General features: G+C 56.2%; 1 protein-coding gene across 1 annotated transcript; it reads left to right on the plus strand.

Moving 5' to 3' along the window:
• Nucleotides 1-10,049: 10,049 nt before the first annotated feature.
• HRG_01685 (fungal specific transcription factor domain-containing protein) lies at nucleotides 10,050-13,184 on the plus strand (the record flags this gene model as incomplete). Its single annotated transcript, XM_044860156.1, has 2 exons — nucleotides 10,050-10,165; nucleotides 10,298-13,184. The coding sequence occupies 2 exons, from the start codon at nucleotides 10,050-10,052 to the stop codon at nucleotides 13,182-13,184; spliced, it is 3,003 nt and encodes a 1,000-aa protein (XP_044723789.1).
• Between the last annotated feature and the right edge of the window lie 483 nt (nucleotides 13,185-13,667).

Genomic DNA, 13,667 nt, shown 5'->3' on the forward strand with positions numbered 1-13,667 from the left:
CCTGAACTCCGAGGAAACGAGGGAGTGTGGGTCACTAGATAGGGTAGGATGCTCCAACTCGCTGCGCAAGACTTGGTCTGGATTGTACTATTTGACGCTGTGAGGTTTTATAAATCAGGAGTGGTGATGATGGAAGCTGCGGGTTGCCTGCTTGGCTGGCGGCAAGCATCACAATATCTTGTTACTTACGTCTCGGTGCATTTCCACCGCCGCCTTTCTGTCGACTGCTATTCCAGCTGTTCGAACTCGTGGCGAGATATTGCATTGCCCCGGCATGGCTGCTTCCACTCTCTCCCACGAGTATCGAAACTCTGATTTGATGGTAGGCCCCCGACTCTAACCAGTCAAGTACTCCTGCGATCGATTATATGTTTCGAGAAACAGCCTGTAGCTAGTAATCCGCCTCGGAATGCTCAATGAGAGCCGAACACATCATTTCACTTTGTTCAGTACCAGTCAGCAGAGGGTTTACTTGAGATGCAGAAAAAGTTCTTTTCGTGCATAAAATTACACAACTCAGCTATAGATAAGTCTACGGCTGTCTACTGAGAAAGCTGCAACGAAACCAAAAAGCTCAAGGGTTGAACAGCCATAATTGAGTAGGAACCAGAGCCCATTAGACGTTCGTTGAAAGCAGTCATGTGGCCGAGAAAGGCTCTGCATGTGAGAGCGTCGAAGCTACCCTATACCCAGTTGAAACACAACCAGTCATTCTTGGGACCAAAGAATACGGCGATGCAGAGCGGCCGAAATAGTGAGGTTTGGCTATTAGCACGGCGGCGGCTCTCATTTCGGGCACATATAGTATGTATATTGATTGCTTCAATGTCTCTCTATCGTCATCGACCTCGGAGAGCACGCCTGTTCACGCTTGATTCATCGTCAGAGAACATGTGGACTGCCGACTTTCAGTTACGATAGGGCCGATGATGAAAGACTTATCGTAAGTCGACTGTGCTTATAATGACGATCATCCTGATCACTGTGCTAGATAATATGTTGCTCCGTGTTGCATGCTGATGGGTAAGCGCAGCTCCCGAGTGCAGGAACTTTTGCTACGGTGTTAGGTTGACGATGCCAGCTTGATTGTAAGCTTAGCCGATCTGCATGAGTACATCAGGGTCAACTAATTTAGTTGGAATGATAGTCTTGGCCTGCGAGAGAGTAGCATGATGCGTCAAATCCGCTCCTTTCAACCTCTTCCGCCTCATGAAATTTGACTCTCGTTTTCCAATGGCATGCAGCTTGCTTGGACAAGCTGCTCGAACCGCTTGCCTTGGCGATCGGCTCTACGATGCCAGGACGCACAAGAGGACGACAAGACAGCCCACATGGTCCACGATGAATGCTATTGGGAGTATGCTAACAAGGGAAGTGTCCAGGCTTGGCCATGACTTAGGCTATGTCTTACCGCTCGATGGCCAAGCCAAGAACTCCGCCTCTTCAGTGTCACGGCGACCATTGCAAATCAGTGTCACGACGTGCCTTTCAGATGTCCGAGGCGTGGCGCGTTGGCGCCCTGTTTGCAGCTCGAGACCAGACGAAACTCATCACGGTGCAGTCCACGACGGATCTGGACTTCAATGTTGCCTTGAGCTACCACCGCCATGAAGCGTCTCGCTCGCTCATCTCCTCGGACTGAGAAATGAGCTGGTGCAAGGCGGTGGCAAACGACGGGGTGAGAGAGAAAGAGGGAGTGACTCTCGGCGCGCAGCAGCCATCGAGATTGTGCTCCACGAAGAGCCGCCGGGGCCCAAGACGATGCCCAAAGACCTGCCCAAGCAGACCGTGGCGGAGCCGGAGGCGGCTGCAGAGCATCCCCAGCAGCGAGCCCCCTGGCCTATCGACGGCCCGGGGTCGGTGCACAACTCCACCGCATCATCAACGACTCCTGCTGTCCTTAGATGCTCCCCCAACGCCACACGCACATCAGCCTCATGCACACAGCAGCAGTGTTGCTAATAATATAAACAATACGTATATTGGCAATATGGACCCCTCGCAATATTATTGTATTGTCAAGAGGTGCGTATTGTATTGCGCAATATGGCATTGGTCCATATTGTATTGTATTGCCAGTGACCAAATATATTGCCAGTAAAACAATATATCCCGTATATCCCACGTGACCCTCATTATTCAACCGTCGTTGCTGAAATATCGTCACCCTGAAAATCCTGTATCCCAAACCATGACTTCAAGCACTCCAATGCCTGAATTACATCACTCCCAAGTCGATTTCGACGGTCTGTGATGGTTATTTTTGCCCCAGAGAAGAGTCTTTCGGGCTCAGCAGACATTGCGGGAATTGACAGTATATCCACCGCCATTTTGCTCAGGTATGGGTAGTTCTTTTGCTGTGTTTCCTCCAGCCACCATGCGAGGGCGCTTGTGAACCCATAAACCCGTTCAGACTTACAATATCGCTCGTACTCGTCTGTGATAAGTGCTGGTTGTAGGTGCTTGTTTCTCCAATTCAAGAACTCGTTCGTGGTCGTCAACGGAACCTCAGATAGAGAAGGCGGCTCCACAGGTTTATAATCATCCCACAGTGTCTCCATCAGCTTCTTTGACGAGTCAGCCCACTCTTCTTCCAGTTTTCGTGTATGTAGTGCCATTTATGCGAAGGGTGAAGCACAATCGCAGCGACGTAGGCAGGCGATTCGTCAGTAAGACAATAGTACTTATCCATCTTCGCCCAGCCCGAGTTATACATTGGTGCCATAATCGGATCGTCGATATGTGCCTCTTTTCCTGCTTCGAATTGCGCCAATACGAAGTCCATAGCCAAGAGAACATTGTCAAGAGTTGCAAACGATGACTCAAGGGCCTTTGTCGTCATTTTAAGCTTCTCCAAGAAAGACTTGATCTTCTCGAGGATGACCCACTCCTCGGGAGAGAGCTCGTCTCCGGCACAATCTCCTTCCACCCATTTGTTGAAATATCCCTCGACTGCGCCTCTAAGATGCAAGGCCGCTCGTAGCATGGTGTACCACGAACTCCACCTCGTGTCATTATCTCGCGCAAGCTTGCGATTATGGCTGATGGCCAGAAACTTTTGGCGACGCTGAACACTACTTTGGACGAAAACCACGAAGTTGTGGAGCTTGCCAAGGGGACCCTTTTTCCGCCACGCCTCGATCTCTTTTAGTGTCACATTATGCCCATCACGTTCGTCGTCTTTGAGCTTCTCATTATCGGTAACGAAGAGGAAAGCTTTGGCGGCAAGGTTGATAATGTGACCTTGGCAGCGGAGTCGGTGAGATTTGGGATCGTATCGAATGTCATATCGACGTAGAAGGCCTGTAAATGTTAGGGCCAGTCAGAAAAACAGTGCGCCGTACTTACCAAGGAAAGAGATCTCATCATTGTATCGTTATTGCCTGCATTGTCCATCACAAAATATCCAAGGTTGGAAGCAAACCCCAGTCATCAACCACTTCCAAAATTGCCCTTGCCAGGTGATATCCGTCGTGCTCACTGTCGATGTCTTTCAAAGCCAAGACATGGTGTTCCAACTGACTGTCTTCTGCAACGTAATGAGCAACTACGCCTAAGATGGCCAAAGAGTTGGGGGAAGTCCATAGGTCGCAGCTGATATGAATTTTTGACTTTGCTGACTGGATGCGCTGCTTGACCTTCTCCTTCTGACCTTCGTACTGCCGCATAATCCATTTCTTGATGGTCTCGTGTGTATCTGGAAGCCAAGTATCGATATCGGCGTTGAGGTAGGCTAAGAATGCTCGGAATTCTGGGCATTCCACAAGCCTAAATGGGAGAGAACAGGACGTAATAAACCTTACGTATAAAGCTTCGAGCTGGTCTGGGTCGATCGAGTCTCCGGATTGATCGTTGAGCCGACGGCGTTTTCGGGGATGTTCTTTGGCCGTAACACGAGCTATCTCGAGAATAGTTCGTATATTCGTGACTTTGGCAGTTCGTGGCGCGCCTTTTGGGAGGCCGTGACCGTCAGGAGGAGGATCCGTAAGGTGCTTGGCTGGGGCCGCAGTTCCACCGGAACAGCAATACGTTTTGTCACAGTGTTTGCAGCGCCATTCTTCTTTCCGGTCCGCTGATTGTAGTATTTCGTCTCTATGTCCTCGTCTGGCATATGAGAAAAGACCCATGATGTTCTTGGCTTGGCCGAAGGGTTTATGGAGGCCGTGCGAGGTTGCGACGATTGGCATTCAGTGGTTTGGGTCTCATCTGGATCATGCAACCGTGGGCTGAAATCTCCGAGTATTCGTCTGATATTGACGAATCCCGTCGCGGCGATGTTTGAACAAAAGGCAGGCGTTGTTGAGGCATCGAGATTGCTTGTAAGTCCTGGGGTGGGAAAGCGGGGTTGAGGAGGAAAACAGTGTTTGGACGGCGAGCCGCTACCCTGTAGGTCTGGATTTATACATACATTTACGCGTTTCCGTGCGCCAATAGGAAACTTTTACGTCCTGGAGGTCCGCCAGACGAAAAACAATACATAGAACATGCTTATATTTACGCGTGTTTTTTGACGCGTCATCATATTGGCGCGAATTGGGGAACGGAAAGGCGAATGACTACCAACCAATACAAACAATACAAGCCATATATTGCCAGTATGGAAGGCGCTATATTGTATCGTCACAATATGACGGCGAGCATATTGTATTGGTACAATATGAGAAATCGCGTATTGTATTGTATATACTGCAGTATACTACTTTATTGTCATATTATTAGCAACACTGCACAGCAGCAGCGAGGCAACATTCGGGGGGGCATGGTGGCCGCTCTTGCAGAGGCGTTGGGAGGCGTCTCCCCTCCCCCGGACCTCCGGACATTGGCGAGACAGGAGGCGCTTTGCAGGGGCAGAACCGGCGCCAAGAAGAAACATGAGAAAGGGAGAGACAGCGGAGTAAGAAGGAATGAAATTGAGGGCGAGAGACAGAGGGGGGGAGGCGTTGTGGATGAGGAGATGTGGCGGAGGGGAAGAGGGATGACGAGGATCAAGGCCGCAACGGGATTGACAAACGGACATGCGGGAGAGAAGATGGCGCTGGGGAAGCGGAACGAACGGCTGGGCGTTCTGCGGAGGCGGCCACTGAAGTCGAAGTGACATGGACAAGGCCCGGTCGGTCCATCGGGCGCGGCGAGTTCATGCCCCAAGGGGGGTCGGCTGGGGACCGGAATATTGTCTTGGCAGATGGGGCAGAAGCGCAAGACGGCGAGGATGTCGGGGGTGAAAAGGGGGAGAGACATGGGGAGACAGGAGAGAGGGACTTGAAGGCTTGGCACGAACCAAGGCGTCATCATGGCGGTGCCACGAAAAAGCCTCCGAGGGTCGTTGCCATGCAAGAATGCCACAGAGAGCGGATCCTCGGCATGCCGGGGTGTGTCGTCAACATGGATATATACCGTGGTAAGGGGGCAGCAAGAGATGACATTGTCCGAGCGTCTCCATCCAAGACGGCCATCTTTACCTGAGGACGCCGGCTGCGTCTGCAATGTAAACTGACAGAAAGACAAGACGGGTTTTGATGTGTGTGATGCATGCACGCTGTATGTATGTATTTGCGGACGAACGCATCGCACGGATTCAGGTTCCCGAAGTGACAGTCATGTTTTGCAAGAAAGGGACGCAATCGCCATCGCGATCCTACCCGCGCGTCTGACAGATTGATGGTGAGATGAGTTCCTGGATGGTGCATGTAAGCCGGCTGGGATTTTCAAACATGAGGCAAGCCACTTGACCGGAACATGGACGTTGCGGTCTGGGATAGAGCACTGCGGATGGGATTTGCGGGTTGGAGCTCAGACTGGAGCACCGACACGTACGCACCTGGACATGCGTGTAGAGATGTCCGTACACATACGAACATGCACGGCGTATTTTACATGTTTATCGCAACCAGCTCAAGTTCGACCTGTATTCAGACCACTATGAATCGTCGAGGAAGGCAAACCCCCGCTGGGAACTCACCGAAGGACAACACACCCGGCTCACAGTTGCATGCTCAAAGTCTCGTTCAGAGACAGAGCAGGGGATCGAAACTGTCGTCATTTGCTGGGGAAAAGGACAGGCCCTTTTGTACGAACGGGGGCCTTGGTAGGCTGCCGAAACAAACGAAGCAGGGAGGCATGTCCAGACGTACTGCGAGCTTCCCGTACATGCGTCTTTATCTGCATTGTACCTGGACACAGGGAAGAGAGAGGCCCACAAAAAGCTGAGCTCGGAGAAGTGAGAGGACGTGGAACTTTGCGGGGAGACGACAAGGACGGGAGGGGGAGGGTGGCCGATTGGGTAGCCTTTGGACTGGGGACAGTCAAGGCCAAGAGAGGTGGAGGACAAGGATGGTGAGGGGCGAGTTGGAAGAGTGAAGAGTCGGACTTGGGTCGGTGTTTAGGTACAGTAGGCGTCAATGGCAGGGGAGCGGGCGGCCGTCCGGGGGTGGCTGATGCTGGGGGATGGAGGAACGGTCAAGAGACGCTCGAGTCTGACAGTACCGGCTGCTTGAGCGTGTGTGCTTGGGCATGCATGTACGTCGGCTGTCCATGTACAAACACGCAGAGGCGGCACGGCACCGCGGATCTTGACTACATGACATGTAGGGACCCTCGGGGCTTGGCTGCGGGCTCGACGCTGTGGCACTCTGATATACGAGTGGGCGAGGGCGTCCAACACGCTCTAAGTGGCCACCGCATCTACGTATACTGCAGACTGGGAGAACATGTTGGCGGCGGCTCGGGTCGTAAGACACATCGTATAATCCTCCTCGTTCCCACAGATGCACATGTCTGGAGCGGTGGTGGTGGATGAGTATTATTCAACGCCTGGATCCAGACATGTGCACGCTGTCCACGCACACACGCGGGCCACAGAGCAGGCGGGCCACAGAGCAGGCGGGCCAGCCCCCGGCCCCCTGTCTTGTCGTTTGGCCTCGACTGGGACACGGACGCAGGCGCATCTTGGTGCCCAGCCGCTGACACGCTGGCAGCGACGAGGCAACATGGGCTGGCAGACGACCTCTTGGCCCAACGAGCTCGATGATCACGACACGACGGGCCATGTACAGTACAGTATGAGTATATGCCATGTACGTACAAGGGGGGGCGGTGATGTGGCGTGGCAGAGGTCCGTTTTATCCACGACTGATGGGCACGGCTACATAGCTAGAGAGAGTGTTGCTTCGTACATACAGATACATACAACAAGGCTCCTGGGACGACGACGACAGCCGGGCGGGTATGTGTCACCTCGCGCGCGTGGCGTTGTGCCACGAAAGGTCGGCAACTGGAGACCTTTGTGCACCCGGCTTGGTGAGCACTGGCACAAGTGACGGGCACCGCATAACAATCTTGTCGAGCTCGGTGAGAGGACAGGCAGCGAAGTGTGTCGAGCGGGAAAAGGACAGTTCGACAAGTGAATCAGAGACGGGCGCTGTATCTTGGGACACACTCACAGTGTGTATTCGGGAAGGCGTTGCAACAAATGGGAGAAGAGTCGGAAGAAAAGCCAGATGAGAAGAGGCTGATATCGGAACATGGAGGTGCACAAGCGTAGCCGAGGAGCTTTGTCTTGGTTGCGTTGACAGTGTTTGATTGCCCAGCCCCAACGGAAACAAAGGCGCGGACCAACAGCAAAAAGCACAAGAGGAACCCACTTGGAGCGTGCTCTGGAGGAGGGTGCACGGTATGACCAAGGCAGTGATGATGTGGTGGTGGGTGAAAACAAGAGTTGATGTTGGTGGTGGTGGACGGATGATGCCTTGTGAAGTTGTGCGACACAAAGGCCCTTTTTTGCGGAGGGACGTGCGGGATGATTCACGGCGACTTGCTCCGAGGTGGAGGAACAATGAAAAGGCACAGAGCCATGAGGAATTTGGAGAGTCAAGTCGGTACCGTGTCCCGGGAGGAAAGGTCGATTCCAAGGACACGCACGTGCACTGTGAAGCTGTGAAGCTTCGGTTTAGAAGGCCAGGATATTTATTAGTGGACGTAGCAAGCACTTTATGCATGCATGATGGGTGTGTATGGTACTGTATGGTACTGTACAGTGCACACCGGCCATGTGAGGTGGAGGGGGTGAGTGAGCTGTTGGGTGACGGGTCTCTGCTGTTGTCCGTGGGAGGGTTGCGGATGTCCAAGGATGCCGGCAAGAACAGGAGTAGGGTAGTCGTACTGTAGGTAATTATTCACACTGTACATCCCCAAAGACGAGGAGGCTGATGATGATGATGGATGTGGAGCAAGTCAAGGCGCGGGCCGGCGGGGCCTGGAGGTTCCGCCGTGAGTGATGGAGGGCTCCATCCGCGGGCCGGGGCCGGGGCAAGGGGGTGGAGATGGGCCGGGACGGGACGGGGGGTGCCTGGGAGGAGGGATCCGAGACAAGAGGAACGCCTCGCTGCAGAGACAATTCAATACTGTAAGATGGGATATGGCTTCTAGGATCCGTTGTACAGTACATGCCCAGGTAGGCATCAGGATTTGTATTTTTTGTGGTACAGAGTATATACTTGGCCGATGCAGAGAGAGATTTCGCAGGGGGGAAAAAGTATGTACAGTATATGGAATCGAGGACGAGCGACAATCATCTGGCGAGGCGGGGGTATAATGATATGTACTTCAACTTGCCTTTGGAGGATGTGTAATTACAGTCAGTGAAGTTGCACACAGTACATGCCCGTCCCAACACACTCTTGTTTGCCCAGGAATGGCACCCGAGTGGTTGCGAGTTGGCCGTCGCCTCTTGTGCTGCATGTACTGTATGTGCTGTATGTAGGTACTGTAGGTGTGTACTGTATGTATCATACCCAGATGGATGGATGCATGTGGCTTATTGTTCTCGGGTATGATTCGTAGTGCTGTGTGCTATACCCGACGACCCCCGCTGACTCGTGCTTATAGTGAAGAATGTTTTACGGCGCCACGTGCGGCTTGTTGAATGTCTCTGGGCAGCTACTAATAATTAGCTAGCTAATGAACAAGCCCAGGTAGGTGTGTGTGCCCAAGCGGCCCTAGAAGCGCCGCCCGGAAGCTTCTATACTTGAGACTCGGGCGGAGGGACGGGCGGCGGGACGGGCGGCGGGGTCCGTTGGTAGTGGCTGTTAGTGGGGGTGCTTGCTGCTGCTCATGTGCTGCCGAGATGAGGCACCTACTGGCACCTCGTTGGGCCTTGCTGCTCTGAAGGGGAGAGGGGGGGCCACTGGTGAACCGGAACTCGCCCGGCGACGACTATTTATTATTTGACACGAGTGCTTTCTTAGCAGCCGTGTTTCTCGTCGACCACTGTACATACTGTACATACACGCTTCCTCCTCGTAAGTTACCTGCCTAGGTACAGTAGCTGGCCATCCATCCGCCATCCCCGAGTACTAACCTACCTATAACTTATACTGGATATGCTATCCGTACTGTAATTGCAGACAAGCACAGTTATGTACGTACAGCTGCTGACTCAACCCCCCCCCCTCACAAACCTACAGTACATACAGGGGCCCTGGCCCTGGCACACGGCCTCCCTCCTCCTCCTCCAGCGCAGGTCACTGCCGATTGTGACCCGTCACCCACTGGATCCCGGTCGCCACACCCATTTTTCCCTCTTTTCCCTCCACCATGCCACCATGCATCCCCCCCATCACCATCATCACTCATCTCCTCCACCACCGCCGCGCTGCTGCCACCACCACCACCACCACCACCACCGCAGCTGGCATCCAATCCTCGCTTCTTCCCTCTTCTTCTCTCCCCTCTTCTCCTCCACGGCCGCCGCCCTCGTCCTCCCCTTCTGGAAGCCCCAACCGCCAGCTCGCTTTAATCTCCACCCTCTGTCTCTCGCCCTCGTCAACCATGTCGGGCGACGTCTCCGACGGCTGCTAAAAATCCTGCAAGTCGACCGACAGATGCTGTCGCCTCTGCCGCTGTGGCGCCCTCGCTTGCTCCCCAAGCCATCATACCTATAACAATACCCCCACCCCGACCCGACGACAATCCCGCCAGCTTCCCCGCTGCCTTGGACTCGACCCGCCTCCACTTTGGCACCACCGCCATGCTCTGCAACTTCTGCGAGAGCCATGGCCACTCTGCTCAACAAGCCCGACTCCGCCCCTCCTCCTCCTCCCCTGCGCCAGATCCGCTTCGTCAACAACCAAGGCCAGCCCCCCTCGAAGCGCCGCAGAATCAATGCAGCGTACGTTTGGTCTTTTTCTTTCCTCTTTTTTCCGCCTCCGCCCGCCTCCGGCTCCACCCCGCACTGCGCCGCCGTGTCCCACTCTCGTCCGCCCTTCGACACTCGACGTCCCTCGCTGACCTGAGCCCCCAGATGCTTGACCTGCCGCCGACGAAAGACGAGATGTGCTGGCGAGAGGCCCATCTGCTCCACCTGCACCAAGAACGGCCACCAGTGCCTGGGATACCCCGAGGATGCCAGGAAAGACGGCGCCGACCCGCCCGAGCCCAACAAGCAAGCCGATGAAGAGGATGGCCCCTTGATCGATGACAGCGCCGATGACCAGGACAAGAACCCCATCCCCCCCGAACCTCGTCCGCCCGCCTCGACGGCCCGCGCCCCGGCCTCGCAGCCCCCGCCCGGCCCTCCTCGGCCCCTCGACTCCGAACAGGATGCCGACGCCGCCAAGGCCTCGCCGCCGCCCTCGCGCCATCGCTCTCTCCCCTCGGCCAACACCGACGACACCCCCACCTCGCCCACCCTCCGCCGAAATCACAACCACCGCATCCCCTACTTTCGCTATTTTGGCCCCACCGCCATCGTCCCCGGCTTCAAGCAAATGGTCGTCTCCGTCCGCGACAGGCGCCGCTCCACCGGTGGCTCGCAGTCCGGCGCCTCTCCCCTCTCCACCCCGAGCGGCGTCCGGGGAAGCAGTTGCGCCGCCGGCAGCGACGTCGCCGTCGAGGACTTGCCCGCCTACGACCCCAGCAGCCCCGCCCCGGTCCACCCCCTCATCATCGGCCTCGTCAAGACCTTCTTCCTCCACCTCGGATGCAACTACCCCTTCTTGAAGCAGCCCAAGTTCCTGCGCCTCGTCATGGAAAAGCGCGTCGAGCCCATCCTCGTCGACGCCATCTGCGCCCTCGCCGCCCGCTTCTCCGACGCACCCGTCCTGACGGGCGGCAACGACAAGATGCCCAAGACCGAGCGCGGCCAAGTCTTTGCCCTGAGAGCAAAGCACGCCACCGTCGACACCTTCCCCTGCCCCTCGGTCGGCGCCGTTCAGGCCTGTCTCCTCATGGCCTACGAGGGCTTCGGCGCAAACCAGGACAGCGCCCTGTGGATGTACCTGGGCCTAGCCATCCGCATGGCCGTCGACCTCGGCCTCCAGAAACGAGTCGGTATCCAGTACCAGGGCGAAAAGGACCCCTGGTACATGCGGCACCGCAGTCGCGTCAACGGCGAGTCGGAGAGTCCAGAGGAGAAGAAGCACGACGAGGTGGACACGCTGACCCCGGACGAGCAGCGGGAGGTTGAGCAGGAGCGCATCGATACCTTCTGGGCCGTCTTCATCCTCGACCGCGTCATCTCCTCGGGAACCGGCCGCCCCGTCACCTTTCGCGAGGACGACTTTGAGCTGCCCTTCCCCGAGCCCTCCATCGACCCGGCCACGGGCTGGCCCGCCCTGTTTCCCATCTTCCTCGAGATCATCCACCTCTACGGCCGAGTGTCGGACGTCCTCAACAACATCCATGGCATCCAGGACCTGACCCAGGAGAAGTGGAGCAAGCTCTCCAAGATGGAGCAATACCTGACGAGGCTGTACAAGAACTGGGACGCCCGGCTGCAGTTCAACGTCAGCAACTTCAAGGCCTACCTCAGTGTCGGGCAGGGCACGACGTTTATCCTGCTGCACTTTTGGTTCCACGCCCTCTTCATCGTCCTCCACCAGCCCACGCTCTTGACCCCGTTCGGCGAGCTGCGGAGCGAGCTGCAGCTTCTCTCGGACAGCCGGGAGCTCAGCATGAGCAGCGCCAAGACCATCTGCGACATCCTGGCCTTTGCGGACCTCATCGACCCCAAGAGCTTCATCGGGAACCCCTTCACCAGCCAGCCCATTTACATCGCGGCCTGTGCTTTCCTCATGGAGTCGAGCGCCAACGCCTCGGCCGGCCCATCGAGAGAGGGATCTCCGCCGCACTCTGGGGCCCCTTCGAGCCGTAACAAGGACCGCGCCAAGGTCGCCGCTGCGGGCTCCTCGAAGCCCTCGCGGCACTCGCTCCTTGCCTCGGCCGCCAACCAAAACTACCAACGCTGCTACAACTCCCTGCAGCAGCTACACACGTATTGGGGCGGCGTCAAGTATATCCTGACCGCCCTCGACCAAAAGTCAAAGGGCATCTGGGACTGCGAGACGTACACGTCGGAGGAGTACGAGAGCACAAAGGCGCCTCCATCGCGGGCAGGCATCGGCGGGGAGCACAACCATGCGTCTCCCAAGATGGGGGGCCCACCGCCCATCGCGTGGAGCTTGGCTGGGACGGCCAACTCGCCAAACTCCAACCTCACGCTCATGTACCAGAATTGGAACGCCAACATGATGCCGCCGGCGCAGCAGCAGCCGCCCATGGCGGGCGTGGCCGCGCAGGCCAGCACCCCGCCCGGCAACATGGTTTACGACCCAATCAGGCAGAGCCTCCCCGCAGAGGCCGGGGCCATGTACCCCCCCGCGATTCCCCAGGCCAACACGTCGGCGGCGCGCCACTCGCCTCGGTTCGCCAAGCCTCGCAGGCTGTCGGCCATTGCGGGCAGGCCCGCCTCCGGACAGTTGACGTCGAGCTACGACGGCATGTCGGACGAGGGCGAGGGGCCCAAACTATTTGCCCCCCCGGGCTACACCCCTTCCAGCCAGCATTCCAGCGGGGGCCTCGAACCATATAACGCGTCCCCCGTGGGCAAAATGGCGGATGCCCATGCCGCCAGCCGCGGCGTGGCCAACACCAACACCGGCGGCCCGAGCGGCGTCCCGCAGAACGTCTACTACGTCCAGGGCGCGCCATACCCCGCGCCGTGGGGCGTCGGAATGGGCAACATGGATGCCATCACCTTTGACAGCCAGGACATTGACATTGGAGCTCTCGGACTGCAGCAGCAAGAGCTGATGAGTGGATGGCTTGATTACATACCAAACGACGTATTGAATATGCTGGAGAACCACGAGATGGGCCACGCAGCGCAAGGCGGGTCAAGGCCTCACTGATGTGCAGAGGCGGTGATGACACGTTATGACTTTTCTTTCTTCATATTTGACCACTTATTTGATTCTTCCTTGATCTGTTGACCGCAAGCGCACGGACACATGCATATATACCATGGCTGGCCGGGCGCAGGATGAAAGCGAAAAAAAGACCGTTGACTGCCTGGCATGGCGTTGATTTTTGACCCGGTTCTTGTGGCGGCTTTCCCCAGACTCGTCGGCCACGACGCGGCGGTGGGTTGAGGAATACAATGGGGGGCTCTTTGACAACAAGGGGACGCGCGACGTCAGCATGCATGTCTTGACGAGTCGTAAGTTATATAATGTCTGGTCGTATCTGGCCGGGGCCGGCTTGCTGGTGACGAACGAGTTAGTTCCATCTCGGGGGTTGGAGTTTGCATGTGCCGCGTCTAGCGAATGGTTTGTTGTATGAGACGAACTCTGCATGACGGGGCGTCAATCAATTATCCGTTAATTAATTATCAT

The sequence above is a fragment of the Hirsutella rhossiliensis genome, assembly GCF_020360975.1.
Source record: "Hirsutella rhossiliensis strain HR02 chromosome Unknown scaffold00002, whole genome shotgun sequence".
NCBI classification, from domain to species: domain Eukaryota; kingdom Fungi; phylum Ascomycota; class Sordariomycetes; order Hypocreales; family Ophiocordycipitaceae; genus Hirsutella; species Hirsutella rhossiliensis.